Source organism: Arvicola amphibius, chromosome 6, assembly GCF_903992535.2.
Source record: "Arvicola amphibius chromosome 6, mArvAmp1.2, whole genome shotgun sequence".
NCBI classification, from domain to species: domain Eukaryota; kingdom Metazoa; phylum Chordata; class Mammalia; order Rodentia; family Cricetidae; genus Arvicola; species Arvicola amphibius.
The window spans coordinates 7,203,402-7,223,406 of NC_052052.2; the positions used below are offsets into that span (position 1 = coordinate 7,203,402).

General features: G+C 50.3%; 2 protein-coding genes across 2 annotated transcripts; both read left to right on the plus strand.

The window, feature by feature from the left end:
• The first annotated feature begins 1,420 nt into the window (after positions 1-1,420).
• On the plus strand, positions 1,421-10,243 carry LOC119816226 (centromere protein S-like). Its single transcript, XM_038332668.1, has 5 exons — positions 1,421-1,593; positions 5,433-5,556; positions 6,280-6,313; positions 8,552-8,618; positions 9,748-10,243. The coding sequence occupies exons 1-5, from the start codon at positions 1,540-1,542 to the stop codon at positions 9,880-9,882; spliced, it is 414 nt and encodes a 137-aa protein (XP_038188596.1). The 5' UTR covers positions 1,421-1,539; the 3' UTR covers positions 9,883-10,243.
• Positions 10,244-12,125: 1,882 nt separating this feature from the next.
• LOC119816227 (cortistatin-like) lies at positions 12,126-13,488 on the plus strand. Its single transcript, XM_038332669.1, has 2 exons — positions 12,126-12,245; positions 13,279-13,488. The coding sequence occupies exons 1-2, from the start codon at positions 12,126-12,128 to the stop codon at positions 13,486-13,488; spliced, it is 330 nt and encodes a 109-aa protein (XP_038188597.1).
• The last annotated feature ends 6,517 nt before the right edge of the window (positions 13,489-20,005 follow it).

Here is a 20,005-nt window from a genome sequence, read left to right on the forward strand (position 1 = left end):
TTGCAGCCACTCAGACCGATCGGTTATCTGTGCTCTGCCTCCTCATTAGACCATGAAACAATCCGTACTCAAACCCCACCATTCATACAGCTCAAATACAACCAAAAATAAAATCCTGACACCTATCCTTGTACCTTTAGGATCAATAATCCTGAGCGAGGTAGTAAGAGTATTAACCTTCGGGTTGGAGAGATGGCTCAGAGGTTAAGAGCATTGCCAGCTCTTCCAAAGGTCCTGAGTTCAATTCCCAGCAACCACATGGTGGCTCACAACCATCTGTAATGAGGTCTGGTGCCCTCTTCTGGCCAGCAGGCATACACACAGACAGAATATTGTATCCATAATAAATAAATAAATATTAAAAAAAAAAAAAGCCGGGCGGTGGTGGCGCACGCCTTTAATCCCAGCACTCGGGAGGCAGAGGCAGGCGGATCTCTGTGAGTTCGAGGCCAGCCTGGTCTACAAGAGCTAGTTCCAGGCCAGGCTCTAAAAAAGCTGCAGAGAAACCCTGTCTCGAAAAACCAAAAAAAGAAAAAAGAAAAAAAAATATACTAAATAATAAGTCAGCTACTATAATCTGTACAATGTACACTTTATTCAAATGGCTGAACTGTTCAGTGGTTAAGGAGACAGTTATATGCCAGGAAGATGTAATATTTTTTGCATGGTTTAATGAAAATATAAGTTATTTGTCCAAATAAAAGCCATTTTCTTCATGGACTTGGCTTTGCTTATTTTTTTTTTCCTTTAAAAAAGGCCACTGAATGTATAAAATGGTCTGAACAATGTTTTGTTTTGTTTTTTAGTTTGAGATAGAACCTCACTAAGTAGCCCTGGCTGGTCTTGAACTCACAGAGATCCACCTGCCTTTGACTCCCAAGTGCTGGGACTAAAGAGGTGTACCACCACACCCAGCACATACATATTCCCACCCCCCCCTCCACACACACACACAAGGTTTCTCTGTGTAGCCCTGGCTGCCCTGGAACTCACTCTGTAGACCAGGCTGACCTTGAACTCACAGAGATCCACCTGCCTCTGCCTTCTGCTTGGCTTGCTGGGATTAAAGGCGTGCATCACCACGACCAGCCAAGTCATTTTTAAGATTTTACTATTTATGCATATGCATGTGTGCAGGTATGTGCATGTGCACGCAGGGTCCATGGAGACCAAAAGATGACATTGTATCTGACCCTTAGAGGTGGAATTACAGGTGCTTTGTGAGCCACTTGGTGTGGGTACTGGATCCTTGGTCACGCGGCAGGTGCTCTCAATTACTGTTAGCCACAGAGCTATCTCATGCATGTTCTTTCATATGTTTAAGGAAGTGACAGGACTTGAGACAGCGTCTAGGGTGCTGCACCTGATCTTGGGGTCGCACCAACGCCAGCAAGACCCTTCCACAAACCGCCGCCAGGGGGCGCGCGGGGGCCAGGAAGGAGGCGCTTCGCGCTTTGACCCTCTGCGCGGCCCGTCGCGGACGCAAAGCGGGAAAATCTGACTAGACCGCGGCGCGCCTGCCTGGGGAGCGCAGCTGCGATGGAGGAGACGGGGTCGGAGGCGGAGGAGGAGCGGCAGTTCTCTCACCGGCAGGTAGACGATAAACGGGGTCCCAGCAAGGCAGGACGGCGAGTTCCTGTGTCCCGGCTTTCCCAGGGCTGGGGGGTGGAATGTGGGCGCCCACGGGGGAAGGCGGCGCTTGGTTGGCAGAATGCTCGCTCAGCTTGCGCGAAGCCGTAGGTTTGAGGCCCAGCCCCGCACAAACGGGCCTGGGGGCGAACGACGGTGATCCTAGCACTGTGGGGTGGAGGCAGAAGCAAGTCTAAGGTCGTCTTCAGCGATATACCGAGTTCGAGGCCAACCTGAAATACCTGACTCGAAGGAGACTGGGTATGGGGTGCGGTGAAGGGAGAGGGCCTGGGGCTGTGCTGCAGAAGCTGAGGCAGGAGAATTATGAGTTTCATATCAGTTAGCCCCCGAGGGAGCCCCTGTCTCGAAAGCAAGAGAGGGCAGGGCGTCGGGGCTCAGGCCTTTTCTTCCAGCGCTCAGGAGTCAGAGCTAGCAGCTCTGAGCTTTCGTCTAGCCTAGTCTACCTAGAGAGAGACTATCAAAGAGAGTCCAAGGGATAAAGAGCGAGAGAGACCTGCAGAGTGTGCACTGCCCGAGGGACCTGTTCTGTTCGGAGAGAGCCGGGATTCAGCCCCTGACGGGCTGCCCTGGCATCCACCCTGGCGTGGGTTGTGATTTCCCCTCTGGCTTCTGTTTGCTGTGGCCCAAACGCAGTTTTCTCCTTTGCATAGTTGGGATAGGAATAACGACCTCTCCGTGGTGGCAGGGCCGATATTCAGTTGTTTTCATGAATCTGGAGACCAAGAAGTGTTGCTAGCCGAGTCATGGACACCCAAGCGCCCACAGTTTTCTCTTGTTGCATCTTACTTTCTTTGTTTTCTTGTAGCAAGCGCTACAGGTAGTTGGGTTCCTATTTAAGTGTTAAACCTGACCCCGCTTAGAGATCAGCCGATCGCCATTTTAGCCTGCTGGGGGCTCTTAAGTTTAGATGAGGCCAGGCACACGCCTTTGATCCCAACCTTGGGGAGGCAGAGGCAGGCGGCTCTCTGAGTTCCAGGTACAGCGGGACCCTGTCTAAAAACTTGAATGGAATTCCACTGTTGGATGTACAGTCCGCAGTCGAGTGCCTCCGTCTGTCCTGCAGGTTTAGTGTCTTCTCTCTTCATCTAGGATCACATCAAGGGTTACTCTTGTCTCCTGGGCCCTCACTTTCAGTCTGTGACACTGGCGGCTGTGAAGAACGTACTAAAGGCCAGGGTGGGATGGGAGAGCAGGGGCTATGGTTTTTTATTATTATATTTATTTATTTTGATGGGGGTGCTGTCAGAAGTCGGGTTGTCAGGGTTAGCAGCTCTTGTAGCCCAGGATGGCCTCGAACTCACAGAGATCAGCCTGCCTCTGCCTCTCTGGTGCTGGCATTAAAGGCGTGCACCAGCCAGGCGGTGGTGGCGCACGCCTTTAATCCCAGCACTCGGGAGGCAGAGGCAGGCGGATCTTTCTGAGTTCGAGGCCAGCCTGGTCTACAAGAGCTAGCTCCAGGACAGGCTCTAGAAACTACAGGGAAACCCTGTCTCAAAAAACCAAAAAAAAAAAAAAAAAAAAAAAAAAGCGTGCACCACCACTGCCCAGCTTAACCGCCCCACCCCCCGTTTTTTTTTTTTTTTTTTTTTTTTTTTAAAGACGGGTTCTTATTGTTTAGCCCTGGCTAGCCTGGAAATCACCCCCTGCCACTACCTCCCAAATTCTGAAATTGAAGGCACACCCCACCACATCTGGAAATCTTGATTTTTTTTTTTATTTAATTTTATTATTATTCGCTTGTTTGTGTGGTGCTAGAGATCGAGCTTGGGACCTTACACATACCAGGCAGGCACACTGCCACTGAACTACACTGCTGGGCCTTTTTGTTTCTGTAGAATCAGTTCTGAGAGCAAAGCCTGGCTCTTAGGAGACAGTAAATGGCTCACTGATTAAATGAGGCCAGAAAGATGAACTCAAGTGGGGTGGTGGTGGTGCACGCCTTTAATCTCAGCACTTGGAAGGCAGAGGCAGGCGGATCTCTGTGAGTTCGAGACCATCCTGGTCTACAGAGGGAGTCCCAGGACAGATAAGGCTATACAGAGAAACCCTGTCTCAAAAAACAAACAAGAAAAGAACTCAAATTTGCATCTCTGCTCTGAAGAACCCCAGCGCCACTCCACCAGCTTTCCTGGCTCACAGACAGTGTGGGGTAAGGTGGACAAGGTGCTACCCTTGAGTTTCAGGTCTTGTGACTTAGCCTCCCAGATCAGGGGAGAAGGAAGGCGGCCCAGCAACAGGGCAGACAAAACTTCCCGGAGCCAAATGTGTTCAGGATTCCGTGTCCTGTCCCCAGCCCCCACCTTCAGGGTCTTCGCCCTTCTGGGTAGATGATTCTTTTCATCTCCTAAAGGCTGGATTTGCTTGTCTGATGTGAGCAGACAAGGGGGTTGAGGAACAGTTCCCAAGCTCATCTGCCTGGCCTCGCCCAGAGGTCCTGGACCATCTGTGTGGTTCACCCTCGTCCTGCCTGTGTAGTGGATACTTGCTAGTGTCTTGGATTCAGGTGACACCACACCTGCCTGGGCTCTGTCTTCCAAACAGAGCAGCCATGACTACTTGAGAGACCCTCACCGTCGGGCCTGCGGACTGTTGATGCCCCTCATCGGAAGGGGGTAGGGCCAGTAGATCCTCACCTGATCTCAGTCTCCCCAGCCTGCCCTTCCCAGGCAGCTGCATATAATTCTGCCCTAATTGCACTTGGCCTCGGGATTTCAGGGGTGAGAGAGAATATGGACTAGGTTACCAGGAGGAGGCACTCAGTGTGCAGTCGTGGGGAAGTTATCATCCATGCTGGGTGAGACTGTGGTCCTGTGGCTGCTCTGGGCTCACCCGTGCTCTGTAGGTGTGCCCACTAAATACATTGGTTCCCCAAGTTAGACATGGGTGATGGATGGTACTATTTGCTGGTGCCCTGTGAAGAGGGGTAGAGGTTGGTTTACATCTCCGCGGGGAAGGAGGTCACACATCAGTGGAGAGACTGCAGGGCTGCTGCTTCGCTTGCTCTGAGCTGCTTCCCCTTGGTACGTCTGCCTCAGAAGGAGTGACATTTTCAGTATCTAAAAGGCTTTCTTAGGGGGCTGGAGAGATGGCTCAGTGGTTAAGAGCATTGCCTGTTCTTCCAAAGGTCCTGAGTTCAATTCCTGGCAACCACATGGTGGCTCACCACCATCTGTAATGGGCTGGCCTGCAGGCATACACACAGACAGAATATTGTATACATAATAAATAAAAGGCTTTCTGAGGACTAGGTTGCAGCTCAGTGGGCGTGTTTGCCTAGTGCGTGAGGCTCTGGTTCCATCCCCGGCACTGCCAAAAATGGAGGGAGGGTAATTCCTGTGGGACAGGAAGACCGTTGCGGTGACTTTTGACCCTCTAAACCAGAGGATGGTCAGTTGCGTAGTCATCATCCCTTGCTGTCCTGTCGCCTGGGCATGGAGGGCTGTGGCTGCTAGAGACTTGGAACCGAGGCTTGGGGTCTTTCTGTCTCCGTTAGCTATTTTAAGGCTGCAGACTGGTTTCTCATTGTATTCCGCAGATGGCCCTCAGCAGGCAGGGCCTGGACAGTAGCAGCAAGGGCTGCTGTCATTGCTCTTGCTGACTAGCGTGGTTTCTCGTCTTTATGGGACCTAAATCATAGCCATTAGTTGGAAAGTCATGTCCCCCCAAGTCACACTCCAGAGGGTGTCGTTAACTGATTAGTGCACTTGCACATCACTCCGCCATGATGGAATGTTCTGCAGGAATTAGGCCGGGCAGCCCCTCTCCTTGGTCTTTCCCCGCAGAGGCTGAAGGCAGCAGTTCACTACGCGGTCGGCCGTCTGTGCAGCGAAGTGGCCTTGGACAAACAGGTGCAGTTCAACAAGCAGACCGTGGCAGCCATCGCGGAGGTGACTTTCCGACAGTGCGGTACGAGGCCAGGACATCTCTGCGGGCTTCGCTGGGGGCCCGTGTGGGTGGGAGCTGTGGCGTGGCTCATTCCTCCCTCCCTCCTCCCCCGCCACACACACAGGCTCCCTGATCACTTTGTGGCTGGAAGAGTTGGGTGTTGTGTGGGAAGGACTGTTAGGTTGTCCTGTTCTGCCAATACCAGGCATTCACCTTGTTTAAATGGCCATGGTGGCCGGAACATTGAACATGTTCCATCTCTGTGACACGGCCATGCTTCCCATAGTGTGTGACAGCTGCGTCCTGGCACTGACACTCACTTGTAAGGAAACCAGAGTTCTTACTAACTATACTTGGGGCAGATGTACAGGACGGTCCCTAGCGACCAAAGGTGTCATCACGGTTAGGACAAGGCTTGTAAGAAGAGTGGAGGGTGCTGGGAAGGACAGGGACACAGCCACGATTTGGAAAAGCTTGTGGGGCTGGGTGTGGCGCAGCACTCAGGAGGGAGACAGGCAGGTGGGTCTCTTAAGTTCAAGGCCAGCCTGGTCCAGTGAGTTTCAGGATGGCCAATGCTACACAGAGAAATCCTGTCCTGAAGAACTTAAAAAAAAGTTGGTAACTGCTGGCCTGGGTGCCTTCGCTCGCCTCCGAGGTGTGCCGAATCTGCTGACTAGAAGCCAAGGCTTCAGGCCTGAGGTGGACATGGGCCAGCTGATAGCTATTTTTTCCCCTCTCTTTCAGAAAATTTTGCCAAAGACCTTGAGATGTTTGCCAGGTGGGTAGAAAAGCTGGCTGTGTAATTGAGGTCCATTGACATCACCGCCCCCATCTGGCGGTGTATTTCAGTTCTGTGGCGCCTGTCTGCTGGGGGCTCGTGCCTGATGACGATGCTGCAGGGACCTAACATCTGCTCCGAACACGTCACTTGAGATCGTCTGGTGTCTCCGAGTCCTTTGAAGGTCTCTCACTGACTGAGGTCTGAATGGCGGCCCCAGGACTGCAGTGCGCGGCTGCCTGTTTTAAAAACCCTTTCTTGGGGAGGTTGCAATTGCTCGGGATGTGGGAAGTTGGGGGTCAGTCCCCCTGTGGAGAGGGTCTCAGAGCGCCACAGCCCTGATTGCTTGCAGGTGTCAGAATGACAGGCAGGGGCTTTCATTCCCTGCTTGCTATGAGGAAGACTAATCTTCCCGGGAAGGGGGAGGCTTGCCTTCAGCTGGAGAAGCCTGTGCTCTTACAGGTGATTTATGTTCGGCTCTTCAATTAGTACCTCAGGTAATTGGAAACCATTGCTTTTATGCAGCCATTGGAATGGCTGAGGCCTGGGAGGGCTGAAGCTTCTCTTTTGCCTCTGCTCACCTCAGCCTCTGAGCCACACTTCTCACCTTGCCCCTCTGCACTGTTTCTCGGATGAATCTTTCTGGTGAATTAAAGCAGCAGGCTCCCAGGGGGCTCTAAATCTTCCCCTTCCTGTATATATTATCAGTCCCTAAAAACTGCTTGGCATCGTCAGCTCGGCTGAGGGGGATATGGCGCTATTATGGGATGCTGACAGCTCATTCAGCTGCTGCTTATTTGTGCCCCACCCCCAAGTCCCACGAAGTATCACCTTCAATTCCCCTTTCTGTGTTAGCTGTGGATGTCAATGAAATTCTTTAAAAAATGTTCTCATGTGGTTCCAGAAACAAGCTGGGCTTGGTGGGGCGTGCCTGCAGTCTTGGTGCTTGGGAAGGTGATGCGGGAAGAGTCCACGTTCAAGACTGGCCTGGCTCCATAGTGAGGCTGTCAGAACAATCCAGAAGCTGGGCTGAGTGTTGGCTTCAAGAACAAGAGTACTTGTTCTTGCAGAGGTCCCGAGTTCAATACCAGACCCACACCATGGCTCACAACTGTTAACAACTCCAGTGTCCTCTTCCATCCTCAGGCATGAGGAAACGTGTGGGAGAGAGACATACATGCATACATGTAAAATTTTAAAATCCAGAAATTAGGAGTTAGGATGCAGTTCAGTGACAGTCACATGGTTGGCATAGAAATGTGACAGCTTTGGTATGGGTGCCCACAGAGGCCAGAAGAGGACAGTGGGTCCCCTGCAGCTGGAGTTGTGATCTGCCAGATGCAGATGTTGGGACCTGAATTCCACCCTCTGCAAGAGCAGGGAGCAGCCCACTCTGCAGCCCCCATCTTTCCCAGTGAGGCTTGGAGGAGGATGTGAAGGACCTCGGTCCAAGCTGTGATGACTCCTCTCTCCCCACCAGCCTTGTATGCGCACCTTGCGTGGTCTGTGGTCCCACGGACGACTGCGACAGAAAGGGTGGCGTTAGACGGCGTCTAACCCTTCTTTGCTCTCCAGCACACTTGGCTCGCAGACACAGTTGGCAGATTGTCTTCAGTGTCCTCTGTGGAGTTGGTATCCTGTAGCATGGTTACTAAAACCCAGAGACAGAAATTGGGGTTCAACCTGAAGACCAGAAGAGCAAAGCAGCCAACCACTGGCTCTTACCTCTACCTCAGTCTGAACTGGCGATCCTGCCTCCAGGAGACTGTGAGAGAGCTGTCTCCTCCCATCTTATATTCCTCTCTAGGGCTGGGATTAAAGGTGTGCACCACTACCACCCAGTTTCTATGGCAAACTAGTGTGGCTACTGGGATTAAAGGTGTGTGCCCCCACTGCCTGGTCTGTGAGGCTCGGCTGTTTGACTCTCTGACCTTCAGGCAGACTGTCTATTAGAATACAGATGAAATGCCGCTGCCGTGTCCTGGCTGGAAACCTCGCTCATTTCTGTGTTACGATTGCCTGGTGTCTGATTCTTGACGGGATGGGTTAGGCATCGTTGTTCCTCCGGCTGTGAACTCTGTGTCCTGGCTGGAAACCTCGCTCATTTCTGTTACGATTGCCTGGTGTCTGATTCTTGACGGGATGGGTTAGGCATCGTTGTTCCTCCGGCTGTGAACTCTGTGTCCCGTCCTAACTTTAACACCACAGTTTGGTGACGTGTTTCTGCCCTTTCTGCAGACACGCGAAAAGAAGCACAGTTACCACTGAAGACGTGAAGCTCTTAGCCAGGCGGAGTAATTCACTGGTGAGAGATGAATTTCTTCCCTCACCCCCGTCCCCCCGGAATACATTATTCCCAATTAATCACTTGAAGGCGTGTAGTTATTCTCCAGGGCACCTTGCATTAAAAACTGGAGATGGCTGAACCATTCAGACCTCCTGTAATTTATAGCCCTCCTTTCATCATGATAGATCTTGCAAAGCTAATTTGAAATTTTCTAATCAGCTCTCTCTGGATTCCATAATTTACCTTTTTTGTAATATCTCAAAACTTTGGTGCCGTGTTTCATTTATAACATGATGTCACAGACCAGTCCTGGGTTAGTTGGTCTATGGGGATGGTTTCCTTGTGGTACTCACCCCGCCCCCACCTAATGCTAGGGATTGAAAGTAGGGCCTTGTGCATGCTAGTCAGGTGCTGTCTGTACCACTGCACCACATGTCCTGCCCCTTTATTCTGTGTGTGTGTGTTTGCCCACATGTGTGCCTGTCTACCGTGTGCGTGCCTGGTGTCCGTGGAGGGCAGATCCCCTGGAACTGGAGTCACAGGTGGTTGTGAGCCTCAGTGAGTGCTGGGAATCAAACTGGGTCCTCTGTGAAGGTAGCAAGTACTGTAAACCACAGAGCCTCTCTCCAGCCTCAGTTCTTGTTCTGAGACAAAACAAGGGGCGTGCTGAGTATACAGGCCAGTGTTGAGCTTTACTTTTAGCTCAGGTAGGCTTTGAACATGTGACCGGTGAGCCCCAGGCCCAGCCGTACCGCAGTTCTGACGGCCTGAGGACGGATGGCGGCCTGCCAGGTCAGTTATGCAGACGAGCACAATTTCTATTTTTTCACATCTAAAACATCATTTGACCAAACTGTCATTTTCTAGGTGAAGACACTTGACACTTAGAGGTGCCAGGGTCACCTGACTGTGGCTAACGGATCTAGAATACCATAACCCTTCTGGTCTCAGCCTCCCTACAAACTCCTTTCCACGAGAGTGGGCGGTGACTGGATGTGTCCCTCTCCGTCTTCAGTTCAGTTTTAGTGCTAATAATTGGAATACTGGAGAAGGCATAAATTACTGTGATTATTTTTAGGTTTATAAATTAACTTAGAGACAGATTTAAAGACTTAAATATAGTTTTGCTTTTTATGTATCTACATAGCTAAAATACATCACAGAGAAAAATGAAGAGATTGCTCAGCTCAACCAAGAGCGAAAGGCCAAGAAGAAAAGGAAGCCGGAGGATGAGAGCAGTCACTCCAGGGAGCCCGCTGCCGAGGTGGACAGTGAGAGTTAAGTCCTGGCCACGTGGGACCCGGCGGCCTTCAGCACGCGCAGGTGTGCCCACCAGCAAGGGCAGTCTGAGGGATAAGTAGAGGCGTCTAAAAGAAACATGTGGCTGGGCAGTTTTTCATGCTGCCAGTTTCAAGACATCTGACGGCAGCTTGGAAGAACCAGGCGCTCCTCGCCTGCAGAGTGTCTGCGTGCCGTCCCCAGCACGGGCGAGGCTGGCGTCTGGATGGCACTGTGACTTTGTGGCTGAGGCTGATGGCTCGTGTTAGCAATTGGACATGCTGGGGTTGGGGTGAGCCGTCCTTCACTGCCTTCTTTCTAGGCTGAGTGACAGTCTCTGAACAGTGAATAAAGCTGTTTCCTTAGCTCTGGCTGCTAAGGTTCTTTCAGACCCGTGGCCCCTTGATCATCCGTGAAAGATGGTGCTAGGGATGGGATTTCTCGTTCTTTAGCGCACCTTTGTAATGAAGCCTTGGCTTTGCTGAGCAGAGGTCGCTTGAGGGGTCTGGAGCTACAGTGTGAAATAGTGGTGGGGGCCGCATAGACCTCAGGGCCCCTCTTTCCCTTATACAGTGGTAGGGTCCAGGGTGGCCTGGGGCCGGCAGGGTAGCTCGGGGTGAAACATTTGTCAAGCGTGGTGACCCGAGTTTAATCCCATGCTGGAGGAGAAAACTGATTCCCAGAAGTTGAGAAGGCGGCATCCGGCCTTCAGTTTGCTTTAGGTGTGAGCCTTCCTTGGGTCCTGGTGGTCTCTAGTGGCCTGAGATGGGTTTCAGGTCTGGGCAGCTCTGGGGGATTCGTACATTTGTCATTTGTCCCCACAAGTCTTTTTTTTTTTTTTTTTAATTTAAATTTTTGTTTTTTAAGAGACAGTTTCTCTGTAGCTTTGGAGCCTGTCCTGGAACTCACTCTGTAGACCAGGCTGACCTCAAACTCACAGAGATTCACCTACCTCTGCCTCACAAGTTTGGTCATTCCTTTTCTGGACCAAAATAATAAGCACCACCAATCTTAGAATTAGGCATATAATTCCAAGTGCTGGGACTAAAGATGTGCGCCAACACGCACGGCCTGTGTGTGGGCACACGCGTGTCTGTCTCCCATCAGGCTTGGTGACAGACTTACCTGTTGAGCCATCTCACTGGCATAATTTAAAGAATGTGACATTTGCTAACACATGGGGTTTGGAAAGCCCTAGACCATGAACCATGCTCGCTGTCACCGGGATGCAGAAAGCCCTTGGTTCCTCCTATGCCTTCTGCATCAGCATCTGTACGTCAGTGAGTTGGAGGTCTGGCTGAAAACCAGGATTTGGCCCAGGCAGAGGGCAGTGCTGGGATGTAGCACCTGCACTACACGACACGGTACCAGGAACTAGGCTGGAGATTTAAAAACACACCCACACAGACAGAAACGCAGGGACAGGAACGTGGGGTCATCCTTGAAACAAGAATGCCCCTGTATTGTGTACCAGGGCAGCTTGTGTAGGGATCCTTAACTGACAGCCACACCCCAGCCAAACCCACCAGAAACCACTCCCTGCCTTCAGGAACTCCTAAGGGTCTCGTGCTCAGAGCAGCTGCAAACACAGGAAAACAAATTGTTTACAGGAAATTGAGGGTCTGGGGGTCCACAGCCCCCAACACCGGGACAAGCTCGTGGTTCATTCCTTGTGTGGGTGAAACCCTGCTGTCCTGCGTCCCCGAGTCCTCTCTGCACCTATTCTGCTCTAGCAGATTCAGGCAGACTTCGTTTCTGATCTGGGGACGGAACCGGAGCCTCACACATGACAAGCACGTGCTGTGCTGTGCTGGCTGCGGCCTGTCCTCAGCTTTGCTTTCTTAAGGGTATAATCCCGCGTTTGAAGCTCTTTACCCAAGCCTAATTTCCTATTCTGTTAAATCGCTCCACTTTGTTCTAATGGCTTCCTGCTTGCTGCAGGCACAATTACAAGGAAACCGAACTTCCTCACAGCAAATGCGCACGCACGTGTTCTAAAATGAGAGCCGATCCACGCTGGCGCAGGAAAAGTCCTGAGTCTTTAATTAAGGGGCTAAATCCAACCTCACAAATGTTTCTGTGAGAACTGATTGCTCCGGCTTGTGCGTCACGGCACGAGTGGAGAGGCATGCAAGTTTTCAGTGGACGTGTGCAGGCCCCAAAACAGCTGGCACCGGAGCTTAAAATACCAGGGCTCCAGAGAAAGACCCCATCCGCAGAGCACTGACCTGCAGGCAACCGTAGAGGATGGGTGGCTGCCGAGCCAGAGGCGAGTGCCTGTCGGCCTTCGGGCTGCTGCTGCTGCTGTGGGGGGCTGCGGCCACTGCCCTTCCGCTGGAGCGTGGTCCCACCAGCCAGGACAGTGGGGTGAGTACGGTCCCTACCCAGTGAGTTGCCCTGTGTGTGTGTGTGTGCGCGTGTGCGTGTGTGTGTGTGTGTGTGTGTGTATACACGCACCTATGTGTGACCCCAGGATGCTACAATGTCCCATTCAGACTACGGGTCTCCCTTGCCCTCACTTGTCCTGGCCTATGTCTGTTCAGGGGCTCCTTCCTCTCTGCTGGTGTCCGCTTTGACTTCTGTCAGCGTGAGCTTGTGGACCAGCTCCTGCCAATACTGGTCACACGGACAGCTAGAGCCATAATTTACATACACAGCCATGCTCTCTCTCGCTCACATTAATTCCTGCCATCCCTTTCTCCACGGTATAAATTCATAATTTCATCAAATGATTTACTTTCTCGTTTTTTTTCAATTTTGAAAAAGTTCCAAGAAAGAGTACATAAAGTTGACCATTAGAAACTGATTTTTCTCTGAAATTACCAGCTGAGTTTCTGGCGGGTCGTTTATCATCAGAATACTCCTAGACGTTTCCCAAGGAGTTTGAAAAACCAGACCTTAGCCTCTCGGTCTCTTCTTCGGGTCTCCAAATACCCAGCAGGGTGTCTGAAAACAGCAGCAAGTTAAATGAACCTGTCTGCCCCGGGTGTCTGAGCTGTCAGTCAGTCACCTGGGCAGCTTTCTCAGAGCTAAGGACCTCAGCAAAGAGTGTTAGGGAGAGGCAGCAATTCCCTCATCGGTATTTTGAGACAAGGTCTCACTCTGTAGCCCTGGCTAGCCTCAAACTCACAGTAATCCAGCTTCTTTTGCGCACAAGTGCTGAGGAAGGCCTGTGCTACCATGGTGGCAAAATTAGCAAAAAAAAAAAAAAATTTTGTCCATTTTCCTCTGCCAAGCAGTTTCTCAAGGATTCTCCAGACGCAGCCTTTGAGGGAAATGTGGTTTGTTAAGGAGAAGCTTGCTGTCGGGGAGGGAGCCTGGGAGGGAGTGGCGGGCTCTCCTGAGGTTGAGTCCAGGGCTTGCTTCACTCTGCTTTGTCCTTGCTTCTCTGAAAACACAGGAAGCTGCGGAAGGGAAGAGGGCCGGCCTGCTGACTTTCCTTGCCTGGTGGCACGGGTGGACCTCCCAAGGCAGCTCCAGTGCCCTCATCGGAGAGGACACCAGCGGGGTGTCTAGGCGGCAGGAAAGCCCACTTTTCCAGCAGCCCCCACGCCGGGATAAAAAGCCCTGCAAGAACTTCTTCTGGAAAACCTTCTCCTCTTGCAAATAACCCCACCCTGGCCACCCCGGGAAATGCACCATAGTCTGAATAAAGAGTGTCAGGCAGCATGGAGCTTTCTTAAGTCAACTTTTCTTCCCATGCCATGTGAAAATTACTAAATTTCAGTAATGGCCACTACGAATATAGGTGAAATAAGGAACTGGAAACCCATAGGGAACCCTCCAACTAAAAATTTGGTGGTGCTTGCCAGAGTGTATCCAGCAGGACCACTGGGCTTCTGTCCTGGTCTGGGAGGTGGGGCTTCTCTTCTCTCAATTGAAAAACAGCTAAAGTGTGTGTGTGTGTGTGTGTGTGTGTGTGTGAGAACAAGGCTAACTTCAAACTTCCAGTGTAGCCAAGAATGACCTTGAAATGATCCTCCTGCCTCTACCCCTCAAGGGGTCAAGGCTGCATTTTTAAGAGTTCCAACAGCGTCTTCTGTTTATTTTTGGCTTTTGGAGAGTGGGTCTCATATATAGCCCACTTGGTCTTGAACTCACAGCCTGTCTTCATCTTTTTTTAAAATATTTATTTATTTATTATGTTTACAATATTCTGTCTATGTGTATGCCTGCAGGCCAGAAGAGGGCACCAGATCCCATTTCAGATGGTTGTAAGCCACCATGTGGTTGCTGGGAATTGAACTCAGGACCTTTGGTAGAGCAGGCAATGCTCTTAACCTCTGAGCCATCTCTCCAGCCCCTGGCTTCATCTCTTGAGAGCTGGGATTACAGATGCACCCTTGCAGCCAGCTCTATTCCAGTCTGTTTTAATATGAGTTGTCTTATTTAAAGTCTCCCCAGGCCTGAGGCAGAGTGCTTGCCCACAGCCACAGGGCCCTCCCCTTGCTCCTCAGCACTGAAGTTTACAAGCCAGCGAGCAACACTGCTCAACCAGCACCCTGATTATTCCTCATAGTTTAGCTAAAATTAATTTTGAAACTAATGTTGTGCTGTTAAGCTGACACCATGCTGACATGCTTATAAAAGTTATATTCAAATTCGCTCTGCAGCAGTTTTAATTAGAAATATTAATTTGTTACATTTCTTTTCCCTGCCTGTAGCTTCAGTTTTACTTTGTGAGAACAGACATCTAACAAAAGCATCACACTGAGCAGCGCTGCCCCATCCAGCCGTTTGGAGACGGGGAGTCACAGTTTAGCTGTGGCTGGCCCATGCCTTGGTGTGCAGACCAAGCTGGCCTCCAATGCACATTGAGCCGCCTTGAGCTGCCTCTCATGTGCTGGGACTTGGGGTGTGTACCACATTGCCTGGCTTGCCTTGACTTCTGAGATAGGTACCCCCAAAATCCAGTATCCATGATGAGAGAAGGGGGGAAAGGCCACGGCTGCTCCCAGGTGTGGTGGAGGAGAATGTTTCCTGTAGATAAAAGCGAGAGCACAGCCAGAGGCAGGGACATCTGGGAGAGCCCAGAGTGGATGTGACCAGGCTGAGCTGGGCCATGTGAAGAGATGGGGATGGGGGAAGCAGGTGCAGCAGCCAGGAGGCCAAAGGTACAAAAGGGATGGTCACCAAAATGTCAGGGTACAGGCAGGTGTGCCAGCCATACCCTGTAACAGGTAGGGGCTGAGGGATGCTGGGAGAACCTGGCAGCCAGATTGGCTTTGATGAGTTAAATAGACACTTCAGCCACTTGTCCCGGGCTTGAAACTTGACACAGACTTTGGCCAGTGAAATACTTAATGCGCAATTGTTACGGCAGCTTTTCATTTTAATTTCCAGTGATTAACAGATGAGAGGCCATTCCGTTTGTCTGTGATCTGACACCGAGCAGCCACTGACCTCCCAGCTAAGCAGGATTTTGGTCTTCCCCAGGAAGCTGGAGAGAAATCACCGTTCCCAAGCTTAGCATGTTTTAATTCTCCCCCATAGCCCTGAAATCCTTTCCGGTCATACACACTTGAACTGTTGAGCCACAGTCATTAAGAGAAACACCAAGTGTGAAGGCTCGAGATGCTAAACTTTTGGTCCTGCGCACGTGGCGTCAGGACGGCTGCAGACAACAGTTCTCTAGTCCACTGTGCTGCTTCAAGGGGTTAAGCCAGGGCTATCAGGCTTGAAAGCAATCGCCTTTACTCACTGAGTTGTCCTGCAGACTACCAAGAAAGACCGTGGCAAGTTGGGTGTGGTGGTTCAGGGCGGTGATTGCTGCCTTCAGGAGATTGAGACAGGAGGATTGCTGTGAGTTCAGGATCAGCCTTGGCAGTGGCTGAAGGCCACTGCAGTGGGTGGATCTTTCTTTCAGTGTGTGGCGAGAGGCTGGGACGCAACAGCCTAGGTGCGAACCTCAAAGCACACAGCTCTGCATCTAGAATTACGTCGGCTTCCTGGAGTCGGGCCTAAAATGGGAAAGCCCAGGGCTGGCTCACCGGGATGAGCTTCATCCTCTTCTCTGGACGCCAGGGAGCGGACTCCAACTGTGACTGCTGACTTGGCTTTGTGGTCCTCAGAGCTGAGCCCGGCCGGCCGTAATTACTAGCTGAGAATGGCAACATGGTGATGGATGGAGCCGCATCTTACTTCTGCACAGCAGCCTAGGGACCAGTGCTGGGTCCGGGTACTGGTGGCCGATGTCCAGCGGAAAGGCCAGAGAGGCTCCAGAAACTGGTCTTGGAAATTTTTTTTTTTTCTAGAACAGAGGTGTACTAGTGTTTTAAATTCACCTGGAGTCTTCTCTGCGCTGTCCTTGAGGCTGTGAACTTTACCTTAGCTATGCCCCACTGGAAGACAATAAAGCTAATGATCCTGCCGGGCAGTCTGTTAGTTCAGGCTACTTAAGTTCAGGACTTTGTTGATGGCCTCAGCTGTGTTAGACTGTCTGCGGTTTGGATGAATTTGGCCTTGACATGCTCTCAGGGGGTGGCATTATTAGGAGGTGTGGTTCTGTTGGAGTGGGTGTGGCCTTGGAGGAAGTTTGTCACTGTAGGGGTAGGCATGCTTTGAGGTTTCCATGCTCAGGACACCACCCAGTGTCTCAGTTAACATCATGCTGCCATGATGATAATGGACTGAACCTCTGAAAACTGTAAGGGAGCCGCCCCCATTAAATGTTTTCCTTGTAAGAGTTGCTGTGCCAGGCAGTGGTGGTGCTTGCTTTTAACCCCAGCACTTGCGAGGCAGAGGCAGAGGCAGGCAGATCTCTGTGACTTCAAGGTCAGCCTGGTCTACAGAGTGAGTTCCAGGACAGGCTCCAAAGTTACAGAGAAACCCTGCCTTGAAAAACAAAAACCCTGAGACAGGATGGATCCATATGATCATGAGGACCTGAGTTTGGGTCCCTGGTACTCATGTAAAGAAAGCCAGGAGATGTACACTTGTGAGCTGACCCCAGTGTTGGGGTCAGAGACAGACTCTGCGAGTTCAGTGAGTAGCTCATGTGCCTGAAATGGCCAGCTTCAGGCTCCATGAGAGACTCTGTCTTGCTGTGGGATAATGCTCTTGTACCCAGTAAAGATTTGCCACTTGTATTGGTTTAATGGAATGCTGATTGGCCAGTAGCCAGGCAGGAAGTATAGGTGAGGTGTCTAGACTAGGGGAATTTTGGGAAGAGTAAAGGTTTAGTCTGCAGTCGCCACCCAAATGCAGAGGAAGCAAGATGAGAATGCCTTACTCATAAAAAGTACCAAGCCACGTGGCTAAACATAGACAAGAATTATGGGTTAATTTCAGTTGTAAGAGCTAGTTAATAATAAGCCTGAACTAATAGGCCAAACAGTTTATAATTAATATAAGTCTCTGTGTATTTCTTTGGGACTAGACAGCTGCGGGACCAGGTGGGACAGAAACTTCTGTCTACACTGTCACAAATGAGCTTGAGAGGGAAAGGAAGACAGCCCATCAGCCTCTGGCTTCTCATGCGCCCACACGGGTTGTTACACTTGGACCCACACACATCTATACTACACACACACAAATAAATGAAGGAAAAAACTGTAAAGGGTGAAGAGATAACTTCCTGCATCAGGATTTAGGTATACTGTTTCCTTTTTAAAAAGATTTATTTATTTACTTGGGTGGTGTTGGTGCATGGCTTTAATTCCAGTACTCAGGAGGCCAGCGGATCTCTTTGTGAATTAAAGGCCAGCCTGGTCTATAGAGCAAGTTCCAGGACAGACTGCAAAACTACAGAGAAACCCTGTCTCAAAAAACAAAAACAAAAACAATTTATTTATTTTATATAGTGTTCTGCCTGCCCACCAGAAGAGGGCACCAGATCTCATTATAGATGGTTGTGAGCCACCATGTGGATGCTGGGAACTGAACTCAGGACCTCAGAAAAAACAGCCAGTGCTCTTATCCTCTGGGCCATCTCTCCAGCCCCAGAGCACACTTGTTCTTGTTTTTGTGTTTTGGAGACAGGGTCTATGTAGTCCTGGCCACCTTGGAACTCACTGTGTAGACCAGGTTGGCCTCCAGCTCAGAGATCCACCTGCTTCTGAATTCTGAGTGCTGGGGTTAGAGGCGTGTGCCACCACACCACACCAGTTTCCAGCATGCCATGCCTTTCGTTAGCTGGTGTAGTCAAGATATGGCCAGTGCCATTCGTCCACTCTAATCCCAGAGTTTATCACTGGTTATTTGACTGCTGAGGAAGAGCTGAGTGTCCTTCAATTCCTCCACAGGATTTGTCGTTTGGGGTAACAGCAGAGAATGCCAGACTTTGGAGCCTTGCTTGGACCAGTAAACTCAGGGGACACATGTTGCATACTCAGTAGCTTCCATGGGAACAAACCAGGAAAGAAAGCATCTAGTTATTTGACAAAAGAGCCACCCTCTTTCTAGATGGGGAAGAAGCAAGAGCAGCCAAGCGACTCATTATTGACTTGTTTCTGAGGCCACATCTCATGTCACCGTGCTGGTTTGCAGAGGTCCCCGTAAGTCCCAGGCATTTGGATGCTTGGTCCCCAGCTGGTGGATGTTTGAGGATCAGGAGGAAATACGTCACCTGAGGGGTGATGTTTCAGAGGATGTTATCTGCTTTCTGCCTGGGGTTTGAGACGTGTGCTCCCCGTTGTCAGTGCCTTCGCTCTCATCACGGACGTAACCATGGGGAACTGTAAATCCAATTCAACTTTTGTGTGTGTGTGGGGGGGGGGGTAGTTATTTTCTCTATGAGTGTTTTGCCTGCATGTGTGTCTATGCACCATGTGTCTGGCTGGAGCTAAAAGAGGTAACACCTGTGGAACTAGAGTTACGGACACCTGTGAGCCACCATGTGGTGCCAGGAATCCAACCCAAGTCCTCTGTAAGAGCCAGTATTGTTGTTGTTGTTGTTGTTTTCAAGACAGGGTTTCTCTGTGTAGCTCTGGCTGTTCTGGAAATCTCTCTGTGGACCAGGCTGGCCTCAAACTCAGAGATGTATCTGCCTCTGCCTCCCAAGTGCTGGGATTAAGGCTTGAACAGCACCATATCTGGTCCCAAGTTTCTCAAAAACCACAGGTAGGAGCCAGGCAGTGGTGGCGCACGCCTTTAATCCCAGCATTCGGGAGGCAGAGGCAGGCGGATCTCTGTGAGTTCGAGGCCAGCCTGGTCTACAGAGTTCAGTCAGTTCCCAGTACCACATCACGTAGCTCATACACTGCCTGTAACCATCTCCAGGAATCTGATGACTCTGACCTTCGAGGGCACCTGTGTGTGTGTGTGTGTGTGTGTGTGTGCATAATTAAAACTTCAGAAAAGGTGTAAAAGAAAACCAATAAAGGGCTGGAGAGATGGCTCAGGGGTTAAGAGCATTGCCTGCTCTTCCAAAGGTCCTGAGTTCAATTCCCAGCAACCACATGGTGGCTCACAACCATCTGTAATGGGGTCTGGTGCCCTCTTCTAGCCTGCAGACACACACACAGACAGAATATTGTATACATACATACATACATACATACATAATAAATAAATTGTATACATAAATAAATGAGAAATTTACAAAAAAGAAAACCAATAAAAACACAGCAGAAAGCCAGCACAGTGGCGCACGCCTTTAATCCCAGCACTCAAAAGGCAGAGGCAGGAGGATCTCTGTCAGTTTGAGGCCAGCCTGGTCTACAGAGCAAGTTCCAGGACAGCCAGGGCTCTGTTATACAGAGAAACTCTATCTTGAAAAAAAAAGCTATTAAAAAAAAAGAAAACAAAATAATCAAAAGACCAAAATAAAAATAAACAAACAAAAGTATAGTATAAGATCCAGCCAAAACACCAAATGTATAAAACCCTACAAATAAAATATAATAGACAAATCTGAAGCAGCAAGATGCATAGCCAATTAGGAACTGAATGGCTAAATAGTCTAGTAAGGACTCGGTAATAACTCTTGTAATGAATGAGATATATATATTTCAAACGCGACCATTAGCCCTTTCTCTCTGGAAAATGAAAAATCCACTCATTTTCTTCTCTCGCTTTTATCTGGAAATTAAAGGTTAGTAAGTGGTGATTAGCAGGGCTCCTGTCAAAGCCAATTGCCTAACGGGGACTGACATTTGGACCAGAGTCGAAAGAGTGCAGTAAGGTTA